Source organism: Odontomachus brunneus, unplaced genomic scaffold (genome assembly GCF_010583005.1).
Source record: "Odontomachus brunneus isolate Ranch 3 - 2012 unplaced genomic scaffold, Obru_v1 Obru_scaffold_149, whole genome shotgun sequence".
NCBI lineage: Eukaryota > Metazoa > Arthropoda > Insecta > Hymenoptera > Formicidae > Odontomachus > Odontomachus brunneus.
In genome coordinates, this window is record NW_022639599.1 from 186,507 (window position 1) to 201,281 (window position 14,775).

The 14,775-nt window shown below is 45.4% G+C and overlaps 1 protein-coding gene across 9 annotated transcripts in view; it reads right to left on the reverse strand.

The window, feature by feature from the left end:
• The window catches only part of LOC116850570, a 61,541-nt gene that overhangs the window by 2,229 nt on the left and 44,537 nt on the right, over nt 1-14,775 (reverse strand). For 6 of the 9 annotated variants that reach the window (XM_032829011.1, XM_032829013.1, XM_032829010.1 and 3 more), the window contains 6 exons: nt 14,089-14,200; nt 10,717-10,871; nt 9,578-9,631; nt 8,189-8,460; nt 6,813-6,971; nt 191-367 (listed from right to left, as the gene is read on the reverse strand). In XM_032829011.1, the coding sequence (XP_032684902.1) occupies nt 191-367; nt 6,813-6,971; nt 8,189-8,460; nt 9,578-9,631; nt 10,717-10,871; nt 14,089-14,200 (929 nt within the window). The remainder of the gene's footprint in view (nt 1-190; nt 368-6,812; nt 6,972-8,188; nt 8,461-9,577; nt 9,632-10,716; nt 10,872-14,088; nt 14,201-14,775) is intronic. The other 3 variants (XM_032829018.1, XM_032829019.1, XM_032829017.1) reach the window with 3 other exon arrangements.

Sequence of the window (14,775 nt, forward strand, 5' to 3'; positions counted from 1 at the left end):
ATGAAGCAAATACACTCTTTCAAACGAAGCTGAAGAGAGCGTGGCGCAACTAAATCGCCGATTTTCGACAATTCGACTACGGTCGAAAGTGTTGTACGCTAAGAGAGAAGCTTCGCAAATCGGCCATTTTATATGCACCGACCTAATGCCACGTTAATTTACAGATCACGCGAGATTCGCGGCTACTCACACAGCCTGTTGATACTGCCGCTGTCGGAGTGTCGGGGCGGTGTTGTCTCCCTTTGACCGGTGGAGTAGTAATCGCGCGGACGATGCCGTACATGTGCGGTACCCTCCGGTGAGTCCAGACTCAGGCTCTTCATCCTTAGATTCAGCCTCTCGCGTCTACGTTGCGGACTATGCGGCGCTTGGTTTTCCACAATTATCGATTAGAATGTTAGCTTTAACTAAGCGAGCCCACACTTCGACGCTGACGTTAAATGCTCACGATCGACCAGCGGAAGCTGATCGTCGAGGGGTGGAGCCTCAAATTCTGAACTGCTCCGATGCGTAGCTCCTCTCATTAATAATTCATAAAGCTAGAATAACGTGCCATGGGGATGTACCATGGGGACTTTAAGCAGAAACAAATGTTGCAAGTTTCGTCTGTGAGTTGCAAATAAATTCGAGTTTTTCTCGACAAAAATATCGAATCGTTACCCGCATTCTGCGTGAAAACAAGTCAGTAATGAGGACAATTAATTATTAGAAGGACGCGGATAATACAGAGAATTTTGTCTGTGTTTATTTGATTTCGAGGCAGCCCTTTATATCAACAGGATCTTTAGGCGAGACATTTGACGCTGGAGTTGAAAGGAAAAAAGCAACGGAGCGCGAGTCCAATTAAATTTTCATAATGAACTCGACATGGATCGATAATCTCACTGTTGGAAATGTGCCGTATAAACGAAATCCCGCGCAAATCGTGACGAAATCAATTTAAAAAAGAGACGGTCAGCCATCAGCGTCGAGTGTGGAAGTGTCAGTTGCACGAGTAAGCGGAACAACCTATTATTTGCCGGCACAATTAATTATTAAGAGTAACCTATATACCACTGAAATATATACAAAAAGCTCGCAAGCAGCGTAATTACGACGGGACACGACTCGCACGCGAAATACGCAAGAAAGGGCTGTCAGACACTGCAGTGAGAGAGGCACTTTTATTTACAATATTTACATACGCTTTCGTGTCGGGGAGAACTCGCAGACGGTATTCCCGACGTGCGTTTGCGGTTAGGCAACAATTCACAAGATAATAAGCCACTTGGTCCATACTGTCCTCTAGATCACATGATAGAATGCTAGATCGGTTACTTCAAATCATCTTCTTCTTCTCTCTTATTCCATAATCGCGTGCCTCGACGCCGCAAATTATCGCATTCGTATGTTAATAAGGCGCGATAATGAACAGGACGTTGACAAATGAGCCGCGCGAGAAAACTCGACCGACCAGTTTCCCGCGTCAGAATGCGAAACGAACGTTTCTTCGCGGTGAATTTAGGGCGCGTATATAAAATTTAGGACTCGCATAGAGACGATTCGATCGCTCCAGGGCTTTACTGCCACGTAAGAATATTTTATTTCGTCCATAAAAATGTCGGTCGAATTTCACAGCGTGCCTCATACACCAAAGTTCTACACTCCCTGTGAGATTATTGTTCAAGTTTCGCTGTGCACTTCGAAGGAAGAAATAAAAGAAGGGAGAAGCGCGCGCGATTCAGCAGCAGCACGACTGAAACGAACGCGAGACGAATTTTCCGTTCGCTGCAATAATAAAGAGACCGGTATGTCTCGGAGAATCAGCGAAATGACCTCGTTCGCTGTCACGACGGCATAAAAACGATAGTGACCGTGTTATATCGATTTAAATCGACAGTGAAGCGTAAACCGTTCCGATGGATTGTATTTACATACGTTCAACGAACCACGCAGTGCGATTGCTTTGCTCTTCGCGACGCAAATCCGATTTCGCGACTTTATATTCGTCGAAATTCGTGTCTGCAGCGAACCAATTTGAAAACGTGCGTCAATTAGGGCTCATGGCTACTCGCCGCGGCTATATTGGATTATCAGAAACGAAAAATGACACGCTGAAAATTTTTGCGTGTCGTTTCCAAAGAGACATTTGCATGAAGGAGCACTTAAGACCGTTGGAGTATACTTGTAAAATGCTTCAAAAGCTATCCTTTTCTCCTGACAAATAGCCGTAAAATGAGTGCGGCAAAATCATGAGGAAATATAGAGATTAAAGAGAAGGGCCGCATGTTATATTAATTTTATGGCTACTTCTTGATTGTCAATAGAAAAGGAGAGTTTTCGGGGCATTTTACAGGTATGCTCAAACGATCAGAAGTATTCTTCCGCACAAATATCTTTTCAGTCAGAAATGGCACGCAACAAGAGTTGTGGACATGCATTTTCTCGCCTCTAATGTCGTCAATCCAAAGTTCTGCGATGAAAACGCACAAATGTTGAGAGGAATAAGATTTTGCTGCTCATTCAGCCTCTAATGCGAAACAAAACGCAGTGAGGATGAATCGAAATTGTTCGTTTTCCGTAACAAATGCGGCATTTAAAATAACAAAAGATTCGAATATCTTTTTTTGGAGAATTATCCTCCGCCGTTTGTAAAGTCTCGATTTTGTACGTGTCACGTTTTCGAAACGGACGCATACCAAGCGCGCACATACACGCACATACGCACACGTGTGCATCAAAACTGAATTTTTATTCAAGCTATACGTCACGATATATCGCGCGTCCTATATCGGAAACGTCACGTTCTCCGCGACACGTAGGGGAGAACGCGTGTACTCTCTTTTCGTCTATCCGATCGATAAACACTCCTAAGTGCGATGGATTGTCGCGAACGAGACGTCGGATGCAAGAGGGCAACGCGAAGGGGTAACGACAGACAGATAAATAGGGGAACGCGCGCGACTTCCGCGCCGTTACGGGCGAATCGATCCACATCGCATACTTGCGCCTTTTCCATTCCTTTCCGCTCTCTTGCTGCACGGAATTACACAGCGTGACTTCCAGCAACGCGATCCTGCGCGCATCCGGGCTTCTCCGGCGTATTTTCCTCGTGTGCGCTTCCATGTCGCTCTTCCTCATCGCGCAGTCGGCTAATTACCTCGGCGGAAAACAGACCGCCGGGCGACCCCGCGCGGCGTGCCTTCGTGTTCGATCGTCGATTCGCGTGAGAGACACGACCTTTTTTCTTTTTTTTTTTTTTCGATCGTTGTCCTTCTCCCCGCGTCTCATATAATATACGGCGACCTATATGCACAGCCGGATCGATATACTCAACTGAGAATCGACGCCCACATTTGCTCGACGTTTGCGCGTCCGTTTGACACCCGTCGCCTTCGTGCTTGTCATTATCGAATGTCAATTAGCGAGCGCGAAAAGTGTCTCTCCGGGCGTTGCGAAAGGTGCGGCGATCGAATTTTGTCGGTCGATTAGAGCGAATGGATTATAACGTCCCGCACAGCGCGAATTCAATGGATGCTCTTGGATATTTCTTGAATGTACCCCTTTGTGAAAATTCCTCGTTCTCAGCTTGTCGCTCATAGAAAAAGTCAAAGAGCTAAAGTACCGACAGGAGATTATCAATGAGTTGCAAACCGCGTCGTACTCGTGGCTTTCTCCAAATTTTCATTCTCCAGAAGAGCTAACTGCTCGAGGAACAATATGTCGATATCGTTTGACTCATAGTGGCATTAGAGACAACAGATGCCTCTGATCTATTTGACAGATGCCAAACAGATGTGGCGCCAGATAAGATATCTATTGCAAAAGTATGTTGGTTCTTCTATAGGATTCGTAAGAAATATAAGTCGTTAAAATTCGTAAAAATATGTTGATTCTTCTGTCGAAGATTCGTTATACATTTCCGTTACAAATCACTCATTCGCTTCTGAATGCGACAATCGTCCGGGAACATCCAAACGTATGACGGGACATTCAAGAATATGCATCAAATACTCCGTACTCGATGCGGGATAAAAGAGAAGAAAGCCGGAAGCAGGGCGCACAGACGAATAAATAAAATCGACGGCACTCGGCCGGGAAGGAGGAAAAACGACGAGACCGACGACGCTGCGATGCGTTCTTCGCGCACGAGATAGGAATCCTTGTCGGCACGTGGAGACGCACTCAGATGCACTCGCGTGAATGCAATTCGTCCGACGCGACGCTAGACGCGACCAGACGAGACGCATCGTCATCGTTTCTTATTGGCACCGCGCTGAGGCTGCACTTCCATCTCGGGTGTCTTCTGCGAGGACGTCGACGGCGGCGACTCCTGCGACATCAGCATCAGGGGCTGGCCGAAGGGTCGCGTGCCAGAAGTGGATCCACCGCTGCCGCGTCCTGATCAATCAAATTTCAAGGATACCGATAGTTTCTAGTCTCTCTCTCTTTCTTCTAGCGGTTAATTGCATTTCTCTCTCTTTCTCTCCCTCTCTCTCTCTCGCTCACTCTCACTCTTCACTCTCGACTTTTCTCTTTCTCGGAAAGACTTGTGTCAGTTGGTCTCGCTGCCGAGATTGTTTAGAGGGTTACGCAAAACTGGTCAAGCTTTGTCACAAATTCTCGTTAATAATTGTCGTTAGGATAGCACAGACTGGCCTAAATCCTGGCGTTACTGTTCCCTCGAGGTTAGTTGGCGAGATTCTCTTTTCGTTATTCGCTCCTTGTCGTCCACTCTGATTGTCATTATTTACTCGCACGAAAATACTCCTACTATGGTACCGCTATTTCGTGTCGCGAATAAGTAACACGTCGGTGCGCGAGGGTACCTGTAGGTTTGCCAAAAAAAGAAACAAAAGAAGCGTACGGTTGCAAGAAAAACACAGAGTAAGAAAGAATCTATAATTGAACGATCAAATAACGAAAAAGAAGAGAATGATCCTACAGACGCTACGGCTATTATTATCAACCTAACAATTATAGCCATTATCATCACCGTTATCGCCATGATTATTATTATGTATCATTATTACAGCGGAGATGTCTAGTCGCATATATGAGAGAGAAAGCTAATTAGGGGAACTCGAGGAGGGAAACTTAATAAGCTTTCGTAATAAGCGCGCGACGAAAGTCAAGAGGGGGAGAAGCGATAAAGTGTTTCTCTCGTCGTCGAGGAATGGCACCCACGACGACGATGACGACAAAACCGACTCCGAAAAATCGGTTCGTTCAACTTGTATCTCGACATAATCCTCGAGTCTTTCTCGACCGAGTGGTGCTTGAGGCTCCTTCAGAAAATCGAGCACGTTCGTAATGAAGAACGTGAAGCGAGGGCATGGCGCCCATTGTTACTTAATGATGGCAGCGTACGTCCGATAATCTCTACGTTTACGTCACGATTTTACATACAAAACTGTTAACGACGCTGCTCGTTATACTTCGACAGGATCCGTGAAATAAAGCGAACCGGAGATAAAACTCTTGAAAATCACCGTCGCGGGTGAGACACTATTGAACGGACGGTCACTCGTCGTCATGGGCGTGACAGTTGTGGTGAAACATGACGCTCTACGGCGCTACAGATATAGTGATAACGTCTTATCGATATATAACGCGGTTATAGATATATATAACATCGATTAGTACCAACGATAATGGCTTACTTCTAAGGATCGCTCGGATTAGTCTTAATGATAAAAAATATGTGCGAAGAAGGCGAAGAAGAAAAAGAAGAAGAAATGGTAGAGAAAGAAGAGGAGGGAGAAGAAGAAGAAGAAGAAGAAGAGATAGGCATATAGAAGAAGAAGGAGAACAAGAAGGAAGGAGTACAACAGAGAACCGACAGTGAATACAACATTTTACGAGTCATGTCCCTGAAGAAGACGAGCGGCTTTACATAAAGATACAGAGCGACCTTGGAACTGATAGTACTGGAGCAACGAGCCACGATAATATAAGAGACGTGCACACACACAAACACGTGCTTAATAAAGGTAACAGATAAGAGCAATTACGTAGCGGTGTAACTATTAAACGAGAAGGTAGGAATATGAAAATAGCTAAGAAGTTTTAGAGATACAAGATATTTTTTCTTCTAAATTTACGTCGAATTTGTACCGCGAATATGACAAATGTGATCAACAAAATAAAATCTATATTCTTACCTTCTCCTCTTTTTGAGCATGGTGAGTATACAGAGTATAACTACAATGATAATAACAATATAACAGAAAACTTAAATACTGTTCACACTGCTTTTACGGAGAGTTTGTACGAAAGAATACGAAAGTAATATACTCTTCGAGAATAGTCGATAAACATCAGTATCAGTCGGAGAAACAGATCGGAGAAACTATGATACACATGTTCGAGGTACATATTTGCTCCAGTACTACGACGGTACGCCCCGATTATTCCAATATATTGCACGTTTATGATCGTGTCGACTGTCAAAGGCGAGCTGCGATTTCCAATACTAAATTCCACGAGTTTCCGCGCAATAGCGGATTGAAGCGCATTTTCAGGACTTTTGGACTTTTTTATATTTTCTTTAAGATGTGCTACCGGAAATTCGAAATTAAAAATTTTTGTCTATGCTTCACAGTATAAAGTCTTATAAGAGGAATTTCTACAATAGGAATCTCTACAATAAGAATAAAAGAATCAATAATCTAATAAAAACGTCAAAGAAGATTAAATTCTTTCATTTTGAGACAATGATTTTGGAGACTCGCGGAAGAGCGCGAGGTACGATCCGTCATCGTTCAGAAGAATTTCGGGGGTTCCAATCGGGGACGTTCCAAGATCGAAGGGAATTCGGTAGTGCGTCTTACCAGAGGTGGACGAGGAACAAGGATGGGAGGAAGCCCTCGCTGACGAAGGTGCTGCACCGGAGGAGGGATGTTCTGCTGTGGGAGGCGTAGGTGGTGAGTTTGTCGAGTTTCCCCGGATCTCGCCTGCCTGCTTCAGCACCTGGTATATGGCGTCCACGTCTGCCCACACGGGATAAAGAGACACAGCAATGCAAATTGCGCACCGACAATTTCATATTCGGCGATTTCAGAAGATCGTGATTCGCGGCTCGCGCTCGCCCTCACATCGATCTGTCTTCTTCTTCCCTTTTTTTCCCTTTCTTTCTTTTTGCGTTTATAAACGATAAGAGAGACAGCGCAGCGGTACAGAACGGCGATCGGCGAGCGATTTACCATTGCGGGTGAAAAGCGTAGCGCAGAGAAACGCGTCGCGCGCGTTGGATAGACAGGAAGCTTCGCATTCTACGGATGTAATATTGAGTTTAACGCAATCTTAATTTAAAGCTTTTACGATTACTCCAATATTTGATATTGAGTTGGCGGAAAGATGTCATTCAATTAAGTATACACAGAAGAGGAACGTTTCAAGACGTTCCTTCAGCTGGCAATAAGAAATATTGTGCTTTCTGTGCGTGAATGCACTTCGTAAATTACGAGCGAACGCTTGTTCGCTGTCGCTCTCTTTACCCTTTACAAAAGTTACGTAGAATATCGGCGAGTGAATGGAGTCGCGGGGGTGAACCGAGCTATAGAGGTTTTCCGACTGTAAAATTAAAAATTGACTCCGGACGCGAAGGAAGCACTTGGTTTATATTAATAATTCTCATTTTTCTATTTATATTCTTTCTCTCTCTCTCTCTCTCTCTTTCTCTCTCTCCCTCCCTTTCGTCCGAATACACTCACTCGCCGTCGCCGTGCGTTAAAACGTAACGGGCAAAACAAACCGCGAAACGTGCCCGCGTTGTGGCATTTGAACGTACCTCCCAATGAATTTTCAGCGATTTTTAACGATGCGTTCGGCATAAACCGACATTCTGCCGCGGAACGAGATGAGAAAAAAAGACAATAAAGAGAAAGAAGCAAAAGGGGAGAAAAAAATGAAAATATGGGGAGAAAAAGAAGGAATCTCCGATCCGATTGATGAGACAACGATGTTATCGAGAGATCGACCGGCGGCCACCCCCCGGGCGGTCATTCACCGAGGGTAACAAAAAAAAGCGTCCTCGACAATGAGAGAGAGAGCTGTCGCGTGTCGCTGGCGGTGGCGTTGGAGTTGGCGGTGGCGTTGGTGGATGCGGCGGGGAAGAAAGAGAACGTGGGGAACAGAAACGGGGTGAGAGAGACGCGGTTTGCCGCGCGTGTCTCTCCCCCGGATCCACGACGAGCTTGTTACTCACTGTGCTCGGACGCCGGCGGCACCTCATCGGCTACCTGGGTCTTTTGTCGCCTCAGCAACGGTATGCCGCCGCTCTTCTTCGGCGCCAGGCTCGGGCACAGAGCCGGCTGCACCATGTTCGTGCAGTCCGTGTGCGCGTTGGCCTTGCAGCCGCGGCACCGGACGCCCTGACGGCTGTGGCCGCGCAGCACCTGGCCGCACGCGTCGCACGGTGTGATCTTGCGGTAGGTGTACTCGCGCCAGGTATGCCCGCCCTCGGACTCTAGGCTCTTCCTGCAAAAATCGATCGTAGCCGTTGAAGCGCCGGGCACCTCGGATCGTATCGTCTTTGTCGAAAGCTCAGCGGGCTCGTTCTTGCATCATTTTTCTCTTTTGCGAACGCGAAAAAAAGTTACGGTTACTGTTCACTAGTGCTCGTTATGCGCGCGCCAGTCCTCGCCGAGTGTATTAGAGAGTACAGCTGCGGAATAACGATTCGGCGAATCGTGAGTTGCGCTCGATGCACAGGTGAATTTCGTGTTAAGCTTGCGCGAAAATACACGAGCTATCGAGATCCCCCCTTCTCCCTCACTTCTCTCTCTATCTCTCCCTCGTATTTCGAAATTTCGTACTTTTATCACTATGCGTCGGGTATAGCAGGAAAAAAAAGAGAGATACATTTGCACGGCCCATTTTTTTTTTTGGAAAGGATAATCCGATACGCAGAAGGGAAGAACGTTGCTACAACGCACTTTTATTCGTTATATTAGTGCAAAATGAAAACATGATATATTCATGCATAGAAACTTCGCTAGCGTGCAATATTTTTCTTCGTTTCGCACGACTTCATGTCGAAAGGGATGAGGCGCGCGAGCGTGTTTCTATTCAATGTATATAATGCGAAACAATATTATCTCTTTTACATTTCATTTAACCTTATTTTAATTGTAGCCGCGTGAGTAATATCGCGTTAAAGCGAAACGTTACACGCGCGCGGGGTTTATGAGAATTTTAGTTTCGATGTTGCTCGAATTTCAATGTAATTAGCTCATGTTTTAGTGAAATAATTCATTTCCGTAAAAGAAGGCAATTAGCGTACACACGACACGTATTGCACGAGGGACGAATGAAACGAAAAACCAATTAATTCTCTGCTCAACACTTAAAGCTAAACGCAATACGTACATCTCTCTTTCAGAGAAAGAGAAAGAGAAAGGGACAAACTGTCGAGAGGCGAATCGCGTGTTTGCTGATATTATTAGATATTAAATGATTTGCACATGTGGCATCTCTCGCCCTCAAGACACTCTAAGTAGTATTGAACCACTTCTCCAACGCACACGCAAGTGTGTTACAGGCGGAATCGCACGAGTATCAACAACGAGTATATTTGGGTGTAAGAAAGACTTACCTGGACATCGCGACGACGGTGGAAACTGCGTGGTATATGGTCGCCTGCTTTCCTCTTTATTAGTCGAGCATTCGCAAAACAGTATCTACGGTTATTCAAAGTCCCTTTTGTCTAACGTCTATGCTTCCCCTAATTGGGAAACTTACAGAGCACACCGGAGTATCGGAGCACGTATTAACTTCGATTCAGTGACGCTACGAGAACGTCGGTCGGTCGAACGTCCCGTCTCTCGCGAATTTACTTCGATAACATCGATTCTATGTGCACGAGGGTGCGGCGAGAAAAATTCCGTTTGCACTCCGTGCATCTGCCAAGGCGACGCGTGTGTTTTCCGCGTGCTGCAATTTGCAGCAAAACGCAAACAGGAATCTTTCTCGCGCACGGCAACTTTCGCGCTCAACTCGATTAATACATCAATGTTAGGCAACAACGAACTACGGCGATTACGGCTGTCGCTATTCTTTAGCCTTGCTAACTCTGACGTTCTAGAGAACTCTGTGAGAGATTCTAATTCTCTATTAAAATAACAAGAGAGAAGAAAACAAGTGGGGATAAAATCTCAAATTGACTGGAAACTCCCATCTACACTTCGTCGACGCAGCGACGTCTAATTCTCAAGGAGCGTTCGTTCTGTATCATCTGTTCATGCAAAACCTCACGTAAGATCCGCAAAACGGTCTTTTTCTATTTCCTTTGGAATCGTGAAAACGAGGACGAGCAGATTCGAGACGCGCATTTTGCGCTCGTAAATATTTGCGGGAAAAGATTTGGGTCTTTCGTTGCTTTTTGTTTACATCGCGCTTGATTCCTTCCGTGTAATCTCGCTCAGCTTGCGAATCCCACGAGTGTACACGTCGCGCTATGTCTACTCTCCAACGACACGGAACAAAGTGCAGCAGGAAAGAGAAAACACAGGAATAAGACAATAGATGTTCGTTTACCCGGGCAACAGAGTAATCCGTTTTTCTGCGGAACGAACGAAAGACTCGCGTTCAAGTAACGCGAGTGGCACAGAACGAACATGGTTTCCCGATGTCGCCCGGTAGAAAATCATCTCCGTCGCGTCGGAAACTCTCCCGGCATTTTCGCGGCATGCACGTGGACATTGGCGATAGTAGTAAAGGAAATAAGTGGCTCACTTTTCGGACAGCGGTGGCGTGGTGGGGGAGCTGGTTTTCAGGCTCTTGAACGCTTTCAGCCATTTGAGCTTGGGACTTCCGGTCGAGCCGTTTGACATCTTCCTACTGGCTACCCCGTCCGGTTGACCAGCCTCTCCACCGCCGAACAGCTCCTTCTGCAATTCGTAGAAGCGCGGGCAATCTATGTAGTGTCTTGAGAACGTTTGACGATTGCGTAATCTCCTTTATGTACTTGATAATTCTTTAAAATTCATGCAAAAATAATTTCCGCTATGTTGTGCCGCGAGTGTAAACGAATCGAGAACGCGGTTCATGTTTCAGCGTCGATATAGCGAAATCTGAGAAGGAATCTCGAGTAATTGAGTTTTCGGAAGATCGAGGCGCAACACTGAAGTTTTAGAGGCGCAAATATTGACGAGACTCTGACCTTCGTTTAATTCCAATTAGACTTCGCTTCAAGGAAATTTTAATAAGAAGCTCGCTGTTAGCTGCGTCAATATTTAACGTCGAAAGTCAAAAGATTGTAGAAAAATTCCGCAATGTTTCAAGTAAGGAAGCCTCGGTCGCATATCGATCAGTAAATCTGTGTGTACGTGTGTGTGAAATGCGATCTGGGACGTGTAAGTTTATGCAAATCGGGAGAGAGAAGAGTCCACTATCGTTAAGCTGTAAGGTTACCCGTAACCGACGAGCGCGGCTATATATGCTTCGTTGTATATCAATTTGCGTGTTTACATGGCGCTATGAATGACTAAGGAGCGAGTCTTACTATATAGTCACGTGGCTCGGCACCAACGGGCTCAGCCTATAGCCACGTGTTATTACCAGCCTCCCGTTATTATCCGCATGCGTCGCCTTATGAATAAGAAAACTTTCCGCGCGCGATTACGGGAATCACGTGGGGCTTGTTCGCGCGGCACTGACTCATCCGATAACAAATTTTCGTGCAACTACGTGATCTGTGAGACGCCTCGAACGACATTTCCGCGAGTCCCTCGGCGAACGAACGAACGAAAATAGTCTATTGGTTGCGTCTAAAAAATGCAATGGATAAATCACCAGCTCGATTTTTCGCGACCCGCTTCTTCGACGCGCTATCGAAAGGGCAGGCCGCGAGATCGCTCGTCCCTGGCACAAGGTTATTTATTCGATCTCACGACACGAGGGAGAGAGTTCCCTTTTGGAAGTTTCTCATTTTGTCACGGTACTTACGCAGCAACGCACGTTAGCCCCAAGCAAAAAAAGAAACGCACACGTCGATACACCCTCACCCTGGTTGAAGCGCTTCCCACGGAGATACAACCGTGCGGTCGGTCCATTTTCCATATCGTGTGGGCACATATTCATCGATTATACGTACGTGTCAACTTTCATTGATTCCCGTGACCATTGACGGACATACCCAGCCATTGTTCGCGATCGCAACGTTGCTCCCTTTGTGTACGGTCTCACCGACAACGAATAACTTGCCGACCTGGCTGATAAAAAATTCCGCGCAAGGCGCAAATATTAAAAATACTGAACAAAAGCTCCTTCTTTATCGTGTATCAATTTGCGGCAATTGAGTCGAGCTGCAGAGGGCTGCAGATGGACGTCAGCTCGGGGATACGTAATGGGGACGGAGCAGGTCGACTGATTCGTTGTCGGTGTTAACCGGTGTCAATTATCCGAAATATCGTTCACGATCATGTGCACGTGTTCGTAACTACCACAAGCACCGGAGACACTATCGGCCACTGTTCAACCAGGGTGCTCGGCGACCTCGGCGTGCTCGTGACGTCGTGAGGAGTCGCGCAGGGACGATGATACATTCGAGATGCTACGATTTTGTGCGACGAGAGATGTAACAGGAAAAAATACTAACGACCCGCGTACGTAGTGTAGTCCAGCCCATCGTTGAGACACAACGACGACGATGACGACAACGGCGAGTATCGACGAACAGTAAAACGACAGCGCGCGCGGCCAGACCGATCCTGCTCGCCTGACCTGGATAGACGGACTCGGCGAGGCCAGGAATGGATTTTCAGATGCTCGCTCGTGCTCGCCGATGACCCAGTTGCGAGGGCGCATGTCGCGCGATTGCGCGTACAGTATTTATCCGGCGTTTAGGCTAAGACTCACCGATGAATGACCAATCGCGCCAGTGAATGACCACTTGTACTTCGCTTTACGAACTTTCGGCAGACGAATTGTTTCTCGTGTTTGCGAACGTTGCACCGGCTCTCTCTCTCTTTCTCTCTCTCTCTCTCTCTCTCTCTCTCTCTCTCTCTTTCCTTCTCTATCTGTCAGGAAATTGCGCTGTCGAAATTTTCCTGACGAGAACGTATCGCGTTCGTTGGCAAATATTTACAACGGAATCCCGTTCGACAATACCCTTTGTATTTAAATTTCAGTTAATTTTCAAGCGAATGTTGTTGGCTCTCCATTGTCTGGAGAATGAACAATTAAGTCGTGAGATCAATCGAATTGTGCAGGAGAATTAGAAAGACGCGGAATCCTTGTGTAAGAATCTCTCCCACTAGAAATGGAAAATAAAGCTGTACGTCGGCAAAAGAGTTGACAGTAGATTCGGATTTTTGGGAAATATGAATTATTTCGTGTGAAATTATCGTCTGCGCGTCATGAATACATATAAAAGCAAACCAATAAAATCAAGCTTTTTACACAGTTTACGTTCTCGCGAGCCAAGATTTGCATTTTTTTCCCTGATTGCTCGAGACAACGTAATTATATCAGTAGATATGAAATTACGCTACACTAACAACCTTGTCACGTAATTGGCACAATCATTTACTGTGCCTTCGAGGTCCGATGAATTGGCACGCTTTTCACTTGAGAATTAACAATGTTCAAGCGATTGAGCACGAAGTCATTCGCCGATGCATCCACCTTGTATATTGTGTACAGGTGAAACGCGGCTCGAGCCACGCGCGATTGAACAAATTGGATGAAATGGACGGAATACACAGGGCGGATATCTGATCAATTTCAGATCGTGAATACAGAGGGCTTAAATGTAGAATGTCTATTCTGCAATGTTCTCACTCCGTAATATCGCGCTATAACTTCGCGCACGATGTTACATTCTATTCTGGTCGCTGCATTGCATACGTGAGTTTCACGAAAGAACCTTATTTGAGTATGTATATTTTATTCTCTGCTCTCTCCCTTAGTTTCGCAGTGACATGATAAATAAAAAAGGAAGAAGACAGAAAAGCGCGTTTGCCTTCACACACGTTTTAAACTGGACAAATTGTGCAAGCGTACGAGTGCGCTTCTGTATGAGACACGAACGGAGTAACAAATGTACCGGACGTGGAATTGGAAGCGGATGAAATAATAAATGCGTGGACGAAAAATCGCGCGTACCTGTGCCTGCACCGCGGCTAAACGCAGTTGCGCCACACCGAGATCGAAGCGCTTTAGTGAAATATCTTCCTGTAGCTCGGCCACCTTTGTGTAGAGATTACTTTCGGCGCTTCTGCAATGAAAGTGGAGACAAAATAGTCATTAGAGCGTCTCGTTTTAGAGAACTAAGACTTGTATTAATATGTCTCGGTTTAGAGTTTTAATATCTATATTAATAATTATCACTTGAAGCTCTCGTTTCAAGTCAGACACTCAGAATGAAATTTAGAGTTAGATGAGAATTTGAATCGCCATTACACTGACGCAAGTGTTAGAATTCAACTAAAAAGTTTGGGCCTAACTTTGAGTAAAAATCTGAACATCTCATATGAGATAAGTTTCAGGTGACAGTTAATAAAGATTTTTAATACAAGTGATTATTAATGTTGATTTTAGATTTGTATTAATAGTTATCACTTAAAGCTTGTTTCAAGTGAGATACTTATATTCGAATCCAGAGTTAAGTGAGAATTTTTCAATTTGTTGAATCACGTTTACACTAATATAAATATCAGAATTCAACTAAAAATTTTGAACCTAACTCTAAGCAAAAATTGGAGTATCTTGCACAGGGCAAGTTTCCCAGGTGTGACAACCATTAACAATATTAATTCATTGATTGAAAACCGACTGACGCAACTAATGAAT